This window comes from Oncorhynchus clarkii, chromosome 2 (genome assembly GCF_045791955.1).
Source record: "Oncorhynchus clarkii lewisi isolate Uvic-CL-2024 chromosome 2, UVic_Ocla_1.0, whole genome shotgun sequence".
Lineage (NCBI taxonomy): Eukaryota > Metazoa > Chordata > Actinopteri > Salmoniformes > Salmonidae > Oncorhynchus > Oncorhynchus clarkii.
Genome location: NC_092148.1, coordinates 5,043,355 through 5,060,458, shown reverse-complemented (window position 1 = coordinate 5,060,458; position 17,104 = coordinate 5,043,355). Strand labels below are relative to the sequence as shown.

Sequence of the window (17,104 nt, the reverse complement as noted above, 5' to 3'; positions counted from 1 at the left end):
GCTGTGTAACTATATAAATATATGACAGGACTGTGTAACTATATACATATATGACAGGACTGTGTAACTATATACATATATGACAGGACTGTGTAACTATATACATATATGACAGGACTGTGTAACTATATAAATATATGACAGGACTGTGTAACTATATAAATATATGACAGGACTGTGTAACTATATAAATATATGACAGGACTGTGTAACTATATAAATATATTAATATATATGAATTTAAAGAAGTGTATGTTTAGTTAGACTGGTCTTGCTTCTAGTGATGCATTTCACAGAAAATATATTTATGGATGATCATTTTCAAAGGTTAATTTGTGAGGGTTTGTGTTTGCAACAGTCTTTGCAGATGACGAGCGGTCTACTCAGTGTTGCAGTAGGAGTTGTGTTTGCTGCCACTCGGGATGCGAGCCAGTCCCTTTTAACCACGTTCAGAGTGGCGCCCTTCACGGGACTACTAGTGAGTAGCGGTAGCATTGTCTTTTAATCGCTACATCTTATTTGTTTAAACGTCGAGGATCCCTTTGGAAATACTGAAAGTCTTCTGATGAAGGTTTTCAAGAGTACTCCTCTGGTGTCAAATTCACAGCTTGTTGGATGCATATATTGTTTTTTACCCACAATTCAATAGCATTGACTGTAATTTAAGGGTGAATATGTTTTACACGAAATTCTGAATGTCATATTCTCATTTCAGTGTATAATATACTGATCATGTAACTATCACTAAATTATAATTTAAGCAATTAAGTCAAATCAATTAGTAAAAAACTGTTCAGCTAAATTTCTGTTCATTAAGCAATAGTAAAATATTGATTAGCGCACTTATAAAACCTATTGATAATTGCTGTCAATGTGAGGACCATTAAATGTGATCCTTCTTTTCTCTCTCTTCTCTCTCCTCAGTTCTTCATCGCTGGGTTGTTATCCAACCTGTTGTTCAAATTCCCCAGACTATTACCTGTGAGTCAATAGTTTTACCTGTGAGTCAATAGTTTTACCTGTGAGTCAATAGTTTTACCTGTGAGTCAATAGTTTTACCTGTGAGTCAATAGTTTTACCTGTGAGTCAATAGTTTTACCTGTGAGTCAATAGTTTTACCTGTGAGTCAATAGTTTTACCTGTGAGTCAATAGTTTTACCTGTGAGTCAATAGTTTTACCTGTGAGTCAATAGTTTTACCTGTGAGTCAATAGTTTTACCTGTGAGTCAATAGTTTTACCTGTGAGTCAAATGCAGAAATACCCAGCGGGCAAAACAGGTTGAACTACAACCAGATTAACGTCATAATCGCCTGCATTGGAACCAGTTTTGCCCCCTGGGTAGATTAGATTAAAATAGATTAGTTTAGATTAGAAAACCTTTACACCATAAAATGTACATTGGGATACAGACAAAATTACAAACTAAAAAACAACAGATCAGCAAGGAGTTAAATCTTTTAATTGATTAAAGATGAAAACATTTGTTAATACATTGACTGTTCTGATATTCATGTTTAAATTAGACTAGATTTACTACAAACCTTGATTGAATCCTTGGCTTTGATGAGTTTTATTTCATGTTAACACACTTTAGCCGATAGTAGAAGATCCATGTAACACTCTGTCTTATGAACCGGTAGGTCTGCCTGTGTGTCAACATCGGCAGCATGGTCGTAGCAGTAGTTGGAGGAGTGTTGATATGCGTTGACTTGGGCATGGACATGCCTACCTGGAATCCCAATGTTCAACATCATATAAAGGTAATTTGTTCTAAAAGTAGATAGTTTTTTTCTCATCAAAGTTGCCGTAGTGTAGTAATGGGATGTGGCAGCATCCTGCTTGATGAAGGTCTGTCCCTGACACTTTTCTTATGCCTGTTTGTGTTTCTGTAACAGCTGGAGGTGCTGATGCTCTGTGTGTTGGTCATGGAGGTGACCCTCTCTGCTGTCCTCTCCTTCTGGATCCGGGGAGCCAAACGCAGCCATTCACTGTGACCTGTTATCTGTCTGCCAGCTGTTCATGGACGACCACATCCAAATATATTGACGTTTAAAAAATGAAATGATAGTGAGCGAGGATGACAATGGGGGAAGATATGCTGTGTTAAAGGGCAGCGCCGCAGTAAAGGGACTTATCATTATAATGTCGTCTCTACTTGATTGTAAATGAACTAACATCTGCATTTCCGGGATAGAGAGTACTCTAAAAACTGTTTAGCTTTGACCATCTGTATGTGCCTCAATGTATGAGAAAGTACAGCAGCCTCAGATATCTTTACCCACTATCCAGCCTATGTAGGCCAGCGGTGAGTCCTCATCAAGGGGCTTGATGAGGACTCACCGCCCCTACACCCATCTGTGGGTTTTAGAGTACTGTCTCAACCTCGGTGATTGCCTGCCTGCCTGCCTGCCTGCCTGCTACGAGTCCTGTCTGTGTGGTTCTTTCTGACCAGGCTGGTTGTGGTCTAACTCTGCTGCGTAGCTACACACACACACACATGCACGCACGCACGCATGCACGCACACACACAGTGTAGCTACACACTCCACTCAGACTGAGAACAACAGTCTTGTGGTCAAAACTAGAATGCGTCCCAAATGGCACCCTATTCCCTATTTAGTGCATAACTTCTGACCAGGGCAGGGTAGTGCACAACAATGTAGGGAATAGGGTGCCATTTGGGACACGGACATATTGTGTTCTCGGAGGTGTCGAGGCAACCATTCTTCATTAGCGTTGCCTCCTCATTGGTTTGTTGTTCCCTATTTCAACCAGTATCAGTTCTTCCTGTGTGACTCTATCTATCTCAGTGTGTGTGTTTGCAGGGGTCTGTTTGTGGTTAATGACAAGAGTGTGTCTGTATCTAGCAGTAGCTTTAGGCGCTAACTGTAAAGGCTGACAGCATCAGTACATAGCTTAAGCCTACCAGTTGACAGTTTGAAACAGAGACATTTTCGAAACAAAGCCCCCTATGTTGTTGTTGTTTTCAACTGCTCACATTTGGTCATCTAACAGACTGGTATCCAGAGAGAGGGCTTTGTCTTGCTCGCTTCAAACACTGTAATTGTTGTTTGAGTAAAAATCATGTCCATATTAGGCATTGGGAAAAAGCCGAAGTAATATCATGTCAGATGTAGCTGTGGTGCTAAACATTAAAGAGCTTTTTAATATCCTGTTTAATACTCTGTACAGAGAGACACATAGTACTGGTAACGATAAGAACAGCCAGAGAGACACATAGTACTGGTAACGATAAGAACAGCCAGAGAGACACATAGTACTGGTAACGATAAGAACAGCCAGAGAGATACATAGTACTGGTAACGATAAGAACAGCCAGAGAGACACATAGTACTGGTAACGATAAGAACAGCCAGAGACACATAGTACTGGTAACGATAAGAACAGCCAGAGACACATAGTACTGGTAACAATAAGAACAGCCAGACAGACACATAGTACTGGTAACGATAAGAACAGTCAGAGAGACACATAGTACTGGTAACGATAAGAACAGCCAGACAGACACATAGTACTGGTAACGATAAGAACAGCCAGAGAGACAGGGAAATGTCACTTGTTCTGGCGCCTCGGTCACACCGACAGAGTCATTGCGCAAAATGTTACGCAGCATCATCTGGATATGTGGGTAACAAAAGTTCAACACCTTTCTGCTACCGTTTCTGTCCAGCCGACTACACATACAGTTTGATGCATAAGTTTGATTAAGTTCTATAAATCCAACGCATCACACAGAACGCACTGCAACTGCCACGGCAATGCTGCAGGACAAACGCAGCTTTTCATTGGAAATGAATGTACTTCTGGTGGACCAAAATGCAGTGATACTGTCGGTGTGATGGAGGCGTTAATTAACAGAATAGCTGGTAGTGAATCCCCACTAGCGTCTGTCTGGCTGTCTGCTGAATAGCTGGTAGTGAATCCCCACTAGCGTCTGTCTGGCTGTCTGCTGAATAGCTGGTAGTGAATCCCCACTAGCGTCTGTCTGGCTGTCTGCTGAATAGCTGGTAGTGAATCCCCACTAGCGTCTGTCTGGCTGTCTGCTGAATAGCTGGTAGTGAATCCCCACTAGCGTCTGTCTGGCTGTCTGCTGAATAGCTGGTAGTGAATCCCCACTAGCGTCTGTCTGGCTGTCTGCTGAATAGCTGGTAGTGAATCCCCACTAGCGTCTGTCTGGCTGTCTGCTGAATAGCTGGTAGTGAATCCCCACTAGCGTCTGTCTGGCTGTCTGCTGAATAGCTGGTAGTGAATCCCCACTAGCGTCTGTCTGGCTGTCTGCTGAATAGTTGGTAGTGAATCCCCACTAGCGTCTGTCTGGCTGTCTGCTGAATATCTGGTAGTGAATCCCCACTAGCGTCTGTCTGGCTGTCTGCTGAATATCTGGTAGTGAATCCCCACTAGCGTCTGTCTGGCTGTCTGCTGAATAGCTGGTAGTGAATCCCCACTAGCGTCTGTCTGGCTGTCTGCTGAATAGCTGGTAGTGAATCCCCACTAGCGTCTGTCTGGCTGTCTGCTGAGTACTTTCCATCTGTTTGCTTCCTTGAATAAGACATAATAAAACAAATATTCTACATTATAAACAGTGATACATATCTAGTTCATTAAAACACATATACAGTCAGAACGCGACGTACCAGCATTGGTGAAACTATTTCTTTAAGTACTGCATACATAGCAATGTTACATTTTCAACACATCGTTCTGAAATGCCAAAGGCCATCGGTCTCAACGACGAGTGTCTGTTGCTGTCAGAGTGGTCTGTTGTCATAGTGGTCTGTTGTGTGTCTGTTGTCGGAGTGGTTTGCTATGTGTCTATTGTCATAGTGGTCTGTTATGTGTCTGTTGTTTTCAGAATCCAGTAGAGTCCAGTCAAGAGTCCAGTAGAGACAGTAGAGACCAGTAGAGTCCAGTAGAGACCAGTAGAGTCCAGTAGAGACACAGTAGAGACACAGTAGAGTCCAGTCAAGAGTCCAGTCAAGAGTCCAGTAGAGTCCAGTAGAGACCAGTAGAGACACAGTAGAGACCAGTAGAGTCCAGTAGAGACCAGTAGAGGCACAGTAGTCCAGTAGATACACAGTAGAGTCCAGTAGAGTCCAGTCAAGACACAGTAGAGTCCATAGAGACCAGTAGAATCCAGTAGAGTCCAGTCAACACACAGTAGAGTCCAGTGGAGACAGAGTGGAGACCAGTAGAGTCCAGTCAAGACACAGTAGAGTCCAGTGGAGACAGAGTGGAGACCAGTAGTCCAGTAGAGTCCAGTAGAGTCAAGTAGATACCAGTAGAGTCCAGTAGAGTCCAGTAGATACCAGTAGAGTCCAGTGGAGTCCAGTGGAGACAGAGTGGAGACCAGTAGTCCAGTAGAGTCCAGTAGAGTCCAGTAGATACCAGTAGAGTCCAGTAGAGTCCAGTAGAGACCAGTAGTCCAGTAGAGTCCAGTGGATACACAGTAGAGACAAGTAGAGACACAGTAGAGTCCAGTAGTTCAGTAGAGTCCAGTAGAGACACAGTAGAGACCAGTAGAGGCACAGTAGAGTCCAGTAGAGACCAGTAGAGTCCAATAGAGACACAGTAGAGTCCAGTAGAGACACAGTAGAGTCCAGTAGAGACACAGTAGAATCCAGTAGAGACACAGTAGAGTCCAGTAGAGACACAGTAGAGACCAGTAGAGGCACAGTAGAGTCCAGTAGAGACCAGTAGAGTCCAATAGAGACACAGTAGAGTCCAGTAGAGACACAGTAGAATCCAGTAGAGACACAGTAGAGTCCAGTAGAGACACAGTAGAGTGCCCAGTGTTACAGGCGTCACTGAGCATGCTTAACAGGATAGCTTCCTCACTCAAGTCCTTACTGATCCTCCGTAACACCAGTTCTCAGTGCAGTGGCATCACAGCTAGAAGAGGAAGACACATTGACAGGGTTAACAAAAAGGATTTACAAACTGTCAAACATTGTAAATGTCCAACCCCAACTGGTTACTACTGAGCTAGAAAAAGGTTGATTTAACATGACTGTCTAACATCTAGACTGTACATCTATTGATTAGGCTCCTTTGACGTCTTATGACTGTAAGAGTAGACGATTACAATGTAGTACTGTCATAACTTTTTATTATAACAGATTTCTGCACCAATGATCTGCTGCCCCCTAGCTGCTGAGCTGAGGTATGAACAACAAGTGAACCGATCACCAATGATCTGCTGCCCCCTAGCTGCTGAGCTGAGGTATAAACAACAACTGAACCTTTTAACATGATGACCGTGCATCAACAACGCCAACAAAAGCAGAGCAAACATACAGCTATGTAACATGCTAGAGCACACATGGCAGAAGCACACAGAGGAGCATGAGACATGAGACATGAGACCAGAGACCAGAGACCAGAGACCAGAAACATGTCTCATGTCTCTGGTCTCTGGTCTCTGGTCTCTGGTCTCTAGTCTCTAGTCTCTAGTCTCTAGTCTCTAGTCTCATGTCTCTAGTCTCTAGTCTCATGTCTCATGTCTCATGTCTCATGAGACCAGAGACCAGAGACCAGAGACATGAGACCTGAGACATGAGACCAGAGACCAGAGACCAGAGACCTGAAACATGAGACCATAGACCAGAGACCTGAGACCTGAGACCAGAGACCAGAGACCTGAGACATGAGACATGAGACCTGAGACATGAGACATGAGACATGAGACCAGAGACCAGAGACCTGAGACCTGAGACCTGAGACCTGAGACATGAGACATGAGACCAGAGACATGAGACATGAGACCTGAGACCTGAGACATGAGACCTGAGACATGAGACATGAGACATGAGACCTGAGACCTGAGGCATGAGACCTGAAACCTGAGACCTGAGACATGAAACCAGAGACCAGAGACCAGAGACCAGAGACGGACCAGAGAACCCAAAAGCTTGACACAACAAATCATCCATCACTAGGACACACACACGCACACGCACACGCACACGCACACACGCACACAAAGCATGTTTGCACACAGATTTGTATTCATGGTACGGACAGAGGGAGATCCCCACAGTTGTTAATAAGGCTGTGAACCAAACAGAACACCACGACACAGACCACGCTCACTCTGGCCAGACCCAATTACTTACTGAGCTAAACAGCCCCCTCTCTCTCTCTCTCTGTGAGTCAGACCACTGTAGAGAGGCCTATTGTAATATGAGAGGTCTTGCTCTGGCAAAAACAAAACAACACACAAAATGCTGGTGAGAGAGAAACCAGGGAGAGCCAATGGCTGCAATGTTTACTCTTCACTCCACTGGAATGACATGACTGATTGGACAGGATGATGTTGGATGACAGTGGGCGGGTTGGAGACAGTGGGCGGGTTAAACCTGATTGGACAGGATGATGTTGGATGACAGTGGGCGGGTTAGGAAACCTGATTGGACAGGATGATGTTGGATGACAGTGGGCGGGTTAGGAAACCTGATTGGACAGGATGATGTTGGATGACAGTGGGTGGGTTAGGAAACCTGATTGGACAGGATGATGTTGGATGACAGTGGGCGGGTTAGGAAACCTGATTGGACAGGATGATGTTGGATGACAGTGGGCGGGTTAGGAAACCTGATTGGACAGGATGATGTTGGATGACAATGGGTGGGTTAGGAAACCTGATTGGACAGGATGATGTTGGATGACAGTGGGCGGGTTAGGAAACCTGATTGGACAGGATGATGTTGGATGACAGTGGGCGGGTTAGGAAACCTGATTGGACAGGATTATGTTGGATGACAGTGGGCGGGTTAGGAAACCTGATTGGACAGGATGATGTTGGATGACAGTGGCGGGTTAGGAAACCTGATTGGACAGGATGATGTTGGATGACAGTGGGTGGGTTAGGAAACCTGATTGGACAGGATGATGTTGGATGACAGTGGGCGGGTTAGGAAACCTGATTGGACAGGATTATGTTGGATGACAGTGGGCGGGTTAGGAAACCTGATTGGACAGGATGATGTTGGATGACAATGGGTGGGTTAGGAAACCTGATTGGACAGGATGATGTTGGATGACAGTGGGCGGGTTAGGAAACCTGATTGGACAGGATGATGTTGATGACAGTGGGCGTGTTAGGAAACCTGATTGGACAGGATGATGTTGGATGACAGTGGGCGGGTTAGGAAACCTGATTGGACAGGATGATGTTGGATGACAGTGGGTGGGTTAGGAAACCTGATTGGACAGGATGATGTTGGATGACAGTGGGTGGGTTAGGAAACCTGATTGGACAGGATGATGTTGGATGACAGTGGGTGGGATAGGAAACCTGATTGGACAGGATGATGTTGGATGACAGTGGGTGGGTTAGGAAACCTCTGAATAAACAGAATCCTTCATGTCCTAGTGTATAAAAACCTTCAGAAGATACTCCACTTCAACAGAGAGTATTCAGCAATCAGCGCAAGAACAGAGATATTTTACCGACCCACCAAACCTGGGTTCAAATACTTTTTGAAATATTTTAATGACTTTGAGTGTTTGCTCTAGTCTGCCTGAAGTGCTTGGGACTATTCTAACAATCCATTAAACCAAGCAAGATCAATCAAGCACAGATTAAGTATGATCAATCAAGCACAGATTAAGTATGATCAATCAAGCACAGATTAAGTATGATCAATCAAGCACAGATGAACTATTTGAAATGATTTCATATAGTATTTGAACCCACGTCTGTTAGCTACTTTAAACTCGTCTACACAATGTCACTATTATGTGTAAAAACCACCATTCTACTCACTGCTGTGATGAAGGTGCTGCCCTGGGCTTGGAGGACCTTGTCCTTAGGGAACAGGGCTGGGGGAGGGGCCATCTGAGGGTGGGAGGAGCCGGGAGGCGTGGACGAACACAGGAAGGAGGAAGTGGAGTTGCTGGGTAAGGCGTCGATGATGATGTTGGGGCGGCCGTGGCCTGGGATGGGGAGGGTGAGGCTGCTCAGCCCCATCACACTGTCACTGGAGGTACACTGGGACGATGTCTCCCCAGAGCTCTCTGTGACTGTTGGAAAACACACAGAAGATACAATAGTCATTTAGTTTAGGGAGACTTTCAGGGAGACTTTCAGGGGGACTTTCAGGGAGACTTTCAGGGAGACTTTCAGGGAGACTTTCAGGGGGACTTTCAGGGAGACTTTCAGGGGGACAGAGAGGAACAGGACCACAGTTTCAAAGAGGAATTAGACATCCTTAGTAATGTGATAGGGACAGTAAGACACTTTAAGACGAGGACATGGGATGCATACCAGATGGCTCCCTATTCCCTATATAGTGCACTACGGTTGACCAAGACGTATAGGGCTCTGGTTAAATGTAGTGCACTAAATAGAGAAGAGGGTGCCATTTGGGATTCAGACATGGATACCTGTTAGGGCCTGCCTGTCACTCACTCAGTCACTCACTCAGTCACTCACTCAGTCACTCACTCACTCACTCAATAACTCACAGAAGGTTGTCTGTCACTCACTCACTCACTCACTCACTCACTCACTCACCTCACTCACTCACTCACTCACTTATTCACTCACCTCACTCATTCACTCACTCAATAACTCACAGAAGGCTGTCTGTCACTCACTCACTCACTCACTCACTCACTCACTCACTCACTCACTCACTCACTCACTCACTCACTCACCTCACTCACTCACTCAATAACTCACAGAAGGCTGTCTGTCTGTCACTCACTCACTCACTCACTCACTCACTCACTCACTCACTCACTCACTCACTCACTCACACACTCACTCACTCACTCACTCACTCACTCACTCACTCACTCACTCACAGAAGGCTGTCTGTCACTCACTCACAGAAGGCTGTCTGTCACTCACTCATAGAAGGCTGTCTGTCACTCACTCACTCACTCACTCACTCACTCACTCACTCACAGAAGGCTGTCTGTCACTCACTCATAGAAGGCTGGCTGCCCGTGTCCTGCTCCAGCTCGTCCTCCTCAATGCAGTCGTAGGGCCAGTGGCTGAAGGAGGGTACGCTGCCCAGGGGGTAGGGGTGCTGGTGGGCTTGGGGGTGCTGGTGAGCAGGCGAGGGATACAGGTGCAGGTTGAGGGAGCCCAGCAGTGAGGAAGAGGACTGGGAGGAGGAAGAGGAGGTGCTACTGTTGGAGATGGTGGAGTGAGGCCGCTTAAAGGGCGTGGAGTGGTCGAAGGAGGACACCGCGATGGACGCCCTGGTCCTGGACTCTGGAGGGAGAGAAGGAAAGATTGGGTAGAGAACATGAACATTTCACTGTACACATTTCTATCTATGGATCATGTCTCCGTGGAAGGAGGTATGAGGCTACTCCGGGACAACCACAGAATACAGGAGGTATCAGGCTACTCCGGGACAACCACAGAATACAGGAGGTATCAGGCTACTCCGGGACAACCACAGAATACAGGAGGTTTCAGGCTACTCGGGACAACCACAGAATACAGGAGGTATCAGGCTACTCCGGGACAACCACAGAATACAGGAGGTATCAGGCTACTCCGGGACAACCACAGAATACAGGAGGTATCAGGCTACTCCGGGACAACCATAGAACACAGTTCTGAAGAGTATACACACAACATTGTCAGTGAGGTAACGTTAGAGGAGAGGACAGTACACTAGCCAGACAGTCAGTCTAGCATGGGGTAATGCAGAGCACGTTCCTATTCTTCCTCTTGTTTGTCTTATCTGAGCTGTACATGTTACATTGTGTCTAGTGTTTGAGTTGATGCTACATTGTGTCTAGTGTTTGAGTTGATGCTACATTGTGTCTAGTGTTTGAGTTGATGCTACATTGTGTCTAGTGTTTGAGTTCATTGTGTTTGTTTTGTATTCTTTGTGTACAAAATCACAAAACTTCAGCTCTGACTCCCTCTGCTGCTTTAACTTCAGCTCTGACTCCACCTGCTGCATTAACTTCAGCTCTGACTCCACCTGCTGCATTAACTTCAGCTCTGACTCCACCTGCTGCATTAACTTCAGCTCTGACTCCACCTGCTGCATTAACTTCAGCTCTGACTCCACCTGCTGCATTAACTTCAGCTCTGACTCCACCTGTTGCTTTAACTTCAGCTCTGACTCCACCTGCTGCATTAACTTCAGCTCTGACTCCACCTGCTGCATTAACTTCAGCTCTGACTCCACCTGCTGCATTAACTTCAGCTCTGACTCCCCCTGCTGCTTTAACTTCAGCTCTGACTCCCCCTGCTGCTTTAACTTCAGCTCTGACTCCCCCTGCTGCATTAACTTCAGCTCTGACTCCACCTGCTGCATTAACTTCAGCTCTGACTCCACCTGCTGCTTTAACTTCAGCTCTGACTCCACCTGCTGCATTAACTTCAGCTCTGACTCCACCTGCTGCTTTAACTTCAGCTCTGACTCCACTGGCTGCATTAACTTCAGCTCTGACTCCCCCTGCTGCATTAACTTCAGCTCTGACTCCACCTGCTGCATTAACTTCAGCTCTGACTCCCTCTGCTGCATTAACTTCAGCTCTGACTCCCCCTGCTGCATTAACTTCAGCTCTGACTCCCCCTGCTGCTTTAACTTCAGCTTTGACTCCACCTGCTGCATTAACTTCAGCTCTGACTCCACCTGCTGCATTAACTTCAACATCCTTTGATATCTGACATGCAACAAATCACCTGCGACAGACACAAGTCCAGACAACCTCATTCCTGCTAACAGGACACTGTGTCAGTACACAACAGCTGTCTGGTGGAGTAGGAGTGTAGATGTAGACTCTGAGAGGATATTTCAGCTGGAACAGAACATATCAAGGGTTTAAAGGAGGAGAACAGGGGAGATGTGCTCTGAGATGTTGGGATGTTGTGTTTTGATTCAGTCAACTTGACAACGCACCCCTATCCTGGCAGAGAGAGCATTTACAAATCAGCCTTTCTCATCAGCAGCTGCATTGGCAGACATGTTGTTGAAAGTCACATTCAGCAAACAGAGAGAAACAAAGAAAGAGAGAGAGAGAGTGAGAGGGAGTGATAGAGAGATATTTATTTTGTGGATTTTGTATGCTAACCTCATAAAAATAATTTCCAGGCAAATTAGGTTATCATAACATATCGTAGCGACAGCTCACCTGACCCCTTCATGATGTAATCAATGGCTCGGTCACTAATGGCAGCATCACTAGGCTTGATGTCCATGAAAGGCTTGCTGCCAATCCCCATGGAAACCATCTCTTTCAAGCGCACCTCTGTAGTTAAGAGAATAAACACGTTATGACCCTCAATCAGACACACAATGAGAGGTTCCATTTGATGTACCTGAGGTTGACTTGAACTAGAACCAGACATGTCACCTTTTAATGAATGGTACAGAATGTTGTCAACACAGGCCTCAGGTCAGACAAGAGACTCTTAATGAATGGTACAGAAGGTTATCAACACAGGCCTCAGGTCAGACAAGAGACATGCCACCTCTTAATGAATGGTACAGAAGGTTATCAACACAGGCCTCAGGTCAGCAAGAGACATGCCACCTCTTAATGAATGGTACAGAAGGTTATCAACACAGGCCTCAGGTCAGACAAGAGACATGCCACCTCTTAATGAATGGTACAGAAGGTTATCAACACAGGCCTCAGGTCAGCAAGAGACATGCCACCTCTTAATGAATGGTACAGAATGTTATCAACACAGGCCTCAGGTCAGACAAGAGACATGTCACCTCTTAATGAATGGTACAGAAGGTTATCAACACAGGCCTCAGGTCAGACAAGAGATAAAGAGGAATCACTTGTTCCATAACACAACAACAGAGATGATGAGCTCATGTCCAGATATGACCCACGACTCCCCCTCTGTGGCCGTGGTTCCTCACCCCTGTTTCGTAGCGCCTGCCTCCAGAGGATCTTTCCGATGATGGCTGTCCACACGGCCTTGACCTCTCCAGAGCCGGCCTGCAGGATGAACGTGTCCTGGGACTTCCTCCTCCGGAACCAGATCTCGAAACGCAGCCCGCTGTCGCCCACGCTCTCTGTCATTCCTATCTCTGCCGTCTGAATCAGTAGCCAGAAACAGTCACCTTTACAGGAAAACACTGACTGTGGTGGTTTTGAGATTTCACATGGTGGCACAGCAAACTGAACATAGTGGTGTAGCGCCTCCATTGTGGAGAACCCTGCTAACTGTGGTTCCACACCTCACAATAAACCATACAAACATCACTGCCTGAACACAACAACATAGCATAATGTTAGCCAACTGGCTGAAATGATTTAAGGTAGAACGTCATATTACTTCATAGTTCATAACTTCATAGTACATATTAAAACCCTCTGTGCGTGTTGTCGTTGTCACCTTGTAGGACTGCTTGTAGATGTACAGGTCGTACCCTCCCTCAATCTTTTTGCTTTTGCTGAAGAGGATGAGGTCCTCGAACAGGAAGACGTGACGCAGGTACTTCCTGCGGCCACACCACACGATGAACTCATCCTGACACCTCAGCTGACCCTGTTCCTTCAGGTTCACCTACAGCAGCAGAGACCAGAGGAGACGTTTCACATGACTTACTCTGACATTTTCTTCCAAACAAATAATTATACATGATGTGTACGTTTCTATTTCCCCTCTCTCTCTCTCTCTCAATTCAATTTCAATTTAAAGGCTTTATTGACATGGGAAACATATGTTTACATGGCCAATTCTCTCTCTCTCTCTGTCTCTGTCTCTGTCTCTCTCTCTCTCTCTCTCTGCTCTACTACTCTACTACTCTACTACTCTACTGCTCCATCCCCCCGACTTACATCACATCCTCGGATGGCGTCCATGGCCAGTAGGTCGTTGCCGTGGCGCAGCTGGAACTTAACCATCTCCTCTGCGGTGCGGAGGTCAGAGAGCTCCTGTTCCTGGGACTGACCACACTCCTTGATCAGGTCCTTCAGCAGCAGGGCGTACTTAGACATCCTCTGGATGGGCTTCAGCAGGTAGGACGCCAGGTCCATCTTATCACCCAGCTCCAACTGCTTGTTCTGGGGAGACAGATAGGTTAGAGGTCAGAGGTCAGGATACACACAGAAAGATAAACAGACCAACAGACAGGTAGGACACCAGGTCCATCTTAACACCCGGCTCCAACTGCTTGTTCTGGGGAGACAGACAGGTTAGAGGTCAGAGGGTAGAGGTCAGAGGTCAGGATACATACAGAAAGATAAAACAGACCAACAGACAGGTAGGACACCAGGTCCATCTTAACACCCGGCTCCAACTGGTTGTTCTGGATAGCAGACACACACATAGAGGAGGATGAGAGGGGATGTAGGACTCTGTATGCAGATGTACAATAGCTTTTCTAAATGGGAATTCTGATGTCAATTCAACTCTTCCATTCTACATTGGTAGACGTCCAGTAGCTATGTGAAGTTTGACAATGGGAATTCTAATGTTACTCAGTGTAGAACTAGTGGATATACATTAGTAGCACCCTATATGCTGTTAGGCTCACACAACTTTACAATTAGCCTGTTGCTGTGAAGTAGTTTCATATTGGTTAAAGGTTAGGTCTGGTGTTAGTACAGCTGATCCTAGAACGGTAGTAACCAGAGGCGTTTCAGACGCACCTTAAAGAATCCATTCCCGTTGCTGGTGAGTAGAGCGTCAGACTGAGGCTTGTTCTTGCTGTAGAGAGCGTACATTCCAAACTGATCCTCCTGCACACAGGAATCACAAGTTACCACTCTGACGACAGTCAAACTGATCCTCCTGCACACAGGAATAACAAGTTACCACTCTGACGACAGTCAAACGGATCCTCCTGCACACAGGATTAACAAGTTACCACTCTGACTACAGTCAAACTGATCCTCCTGCACACAGGATTAACAAGTTACCACTCTGACTACAGTCAAACGGATCCTCCTGCACACAGGAATAACAAGTTACCACTCTGACGACAGTCAAACGGATCCTCCTGCACACAGGATTAACAAGTTACCACTCTGACTACATTCAAACTGATCCTCCTGCACACAGGATTAACAAGTTACCACTCTGACGACAGTCAAACGGATCCTCCTGCACACAGGATTAACAAGTTACCACTCTGACTACAGTCAAACTGATCCTCCTGCACACAGGAATAACAAGTTACCACTCTGACTACAGTCAAACTGATCCTCCTGCACACAGGAATAACAAGTTACCACTCTGACGACAGTCAAACTGATCCTCCTGCACACAGGAATAACAAGTTACCACTCTGACGACAGTCAAACTGATCCTCCTGCACACAGGAATCACAAGTTACCACTCTGACTACAGTCAAACTGATCCTCCTGCACACAGGAATAACAAGTTACCACTCTGACTACAGTCAAACTGATCCTCCTGCACACAGGAATAACAAGTTACCACTCTGACGACAGTCAAACTGATCCTCCTGCACACAGGAATAACAAGTTACCACTCTGACGACAGTCAAACTGATCCTCCTGCACACAGGAATCACAAGTTACCACTCTGACTACAGTCAAACTGATCCTCCTGCACACAGGAATAACAAGTTACCACTCTGACTACAGTCAAACTGATCCTCCTGCACACAGGATTAACAAGTTACCACTCTGACGACAGTCAAACTGATCCTCCTGCACACAGAAATCACAAGTTACCACTCTGACTACAGTCAAACTGATCCTCCTGCACACAGAAATCACAAGTTACCACTCTGACGACAGTCAAACTGATCCTCCTGCACACAGGAATAACAAGTTACCACTCTGACTACAGTCAAACTGATCCTCCTGCACACAGGAATCACAAGTTACCACTCTGACGACAGTCAAACTGATCCTCCTGCACACAGAAATCACAAGTTACCACTCTGACGACAGTCAAACTGATCCTCCTGCACACAGGAATAACAAGTTACCACTCTGACTACAGTCAAACTGATCCTCCTGCACACAGGATTAACAAGTTACCACTCTGACTACATTCCAAACTGATCCTCCTGCACACAGGATTAACAAGTTACCACTCTGACTACAGTCAAACTGATCCTCCTGCACACAGGATTAACAAATTACCACTCTGACTACAGTCAAACTGATCCTCCTGCACACAGGAATAACAAGTTACCACTCTGACGACAGTCAAACTGATCCTCCTGCACACAGGAATAACAAGTTACCACTCTGACTACAGTCAAACTGATCCTCCTGCACACAGGAATCACAAGTTACCACTCTGACGACAGTCAAACTGATCCTCCTGCACACAGGAATAACAGGTTACCACTCTGACTACAGTCAAACTGATCCTCCTGCACACAGGAATAACAAGTTACCACTCTGACTACAGTCAAACTGATCCTCCTGCACACAGGATTAACAAGTTACCACTCTGACTACATTCCAAACTGATCCTCCTGCACACAGGATTAACAAGTTACCACTCTGACTACAGTCAAACTGATCCTCCTGCACACAGGATTAACAAATTACCACTCTGACTACAGTCAAACTGATCCTCCTGCACACAGGAATAACAAGTTACCACTCTGACGACAGTCAAACTGATCCTCCTGCACACAGGAATAACAAGTTACCACTCTGACTACAGTCAAACTGATCCTCCTGCACACAGGAATAACAAGTTAACACTCTGACTACAGTCAAACTGATCCTCCTGCACACAGGAATAACAAGTTAGCACTCTGACTACAGTCAAACTGATCCTCCTGCACACAGGATTAACAAGTTACTACTCTGACAATAGTCAAAGGTACACACACAGGATGTGTTCCAAATGGCACCCTATTCCCTATATAGTGCATTACTTTTGAATAGGGCCCATAGAGAATAGGGATGCATTATTTAGGGAATAGGGTGCCATTTGGGACGCGGAACCGGTGTTCTGCGCTAGGCCTAAACATGGAGACTCATTTAGCTCATGAGGCCTTGATTCCATCAACCAACCATTATGATTCCATCAACCAACCATTAGAATACCATCAACCAACCACTAGAATATTATCAACCAACCATTAGGATACCATCAACCAACCATTAGGATTCCATTAACCAACCATTAGGATTCCATCAACCAACCAT

General features: G+C 45.7%; 1 protein-coding gene across 2 annotated transcripts in view; it reads right to left on the bottom strand.

The window, feature by feature from the left end:
• Positions 1–5,657: 5,657 nt before the first annotated feature.
• Positions 5,658–17,104, bottom strand: part of LOC139378816 (pleckstrin homology domain-containing family G member 4B-like) — a 37,342-nt gene continuing 25,895 nt past the window's right edge. Inside the window, exons 14-21 of one of the 2 annotated variants that reach the window (XM_071121349.1) lie at positions 14,612–14,701; positions 13,799–14,023; positions 13,353–13,523; positions 12,874–13,051; positions 12,131–12,247; positions 9,954–10,244; positions 8,787–9,043; positions 5,658–5,911 (exon numbers count right to left, since the gene is read on the bottom strand). In XM_071121349.1, the coding sequence (XP_070977450.1) occupies positions 5,906–5,911; positions 8,787–9,043; positions 9,954–10,244; positions 12,131–12,247; positions 12,874–13,051; positions 13,353–13,523; positions 13,799–14,023; positions 14,612–14,701 (1,335 nt within the window). In that variant the 3' untranslated portion in view covers positions 5,658–5,905. Of the gene's footprint in view, positions 5,912–7,148; positions 7,217–8,786; positions 9,044–9,953; positions 10,245–12,130; positions 12,248–12,873; positions 13,052–13,352; positions 13,524–13,798; positions 14,024–14,611; positions 14,702–17,104 lie in introns of those variants that run through there. The other variant, XM_071121341.1, reaches the window with a different exon arrangement.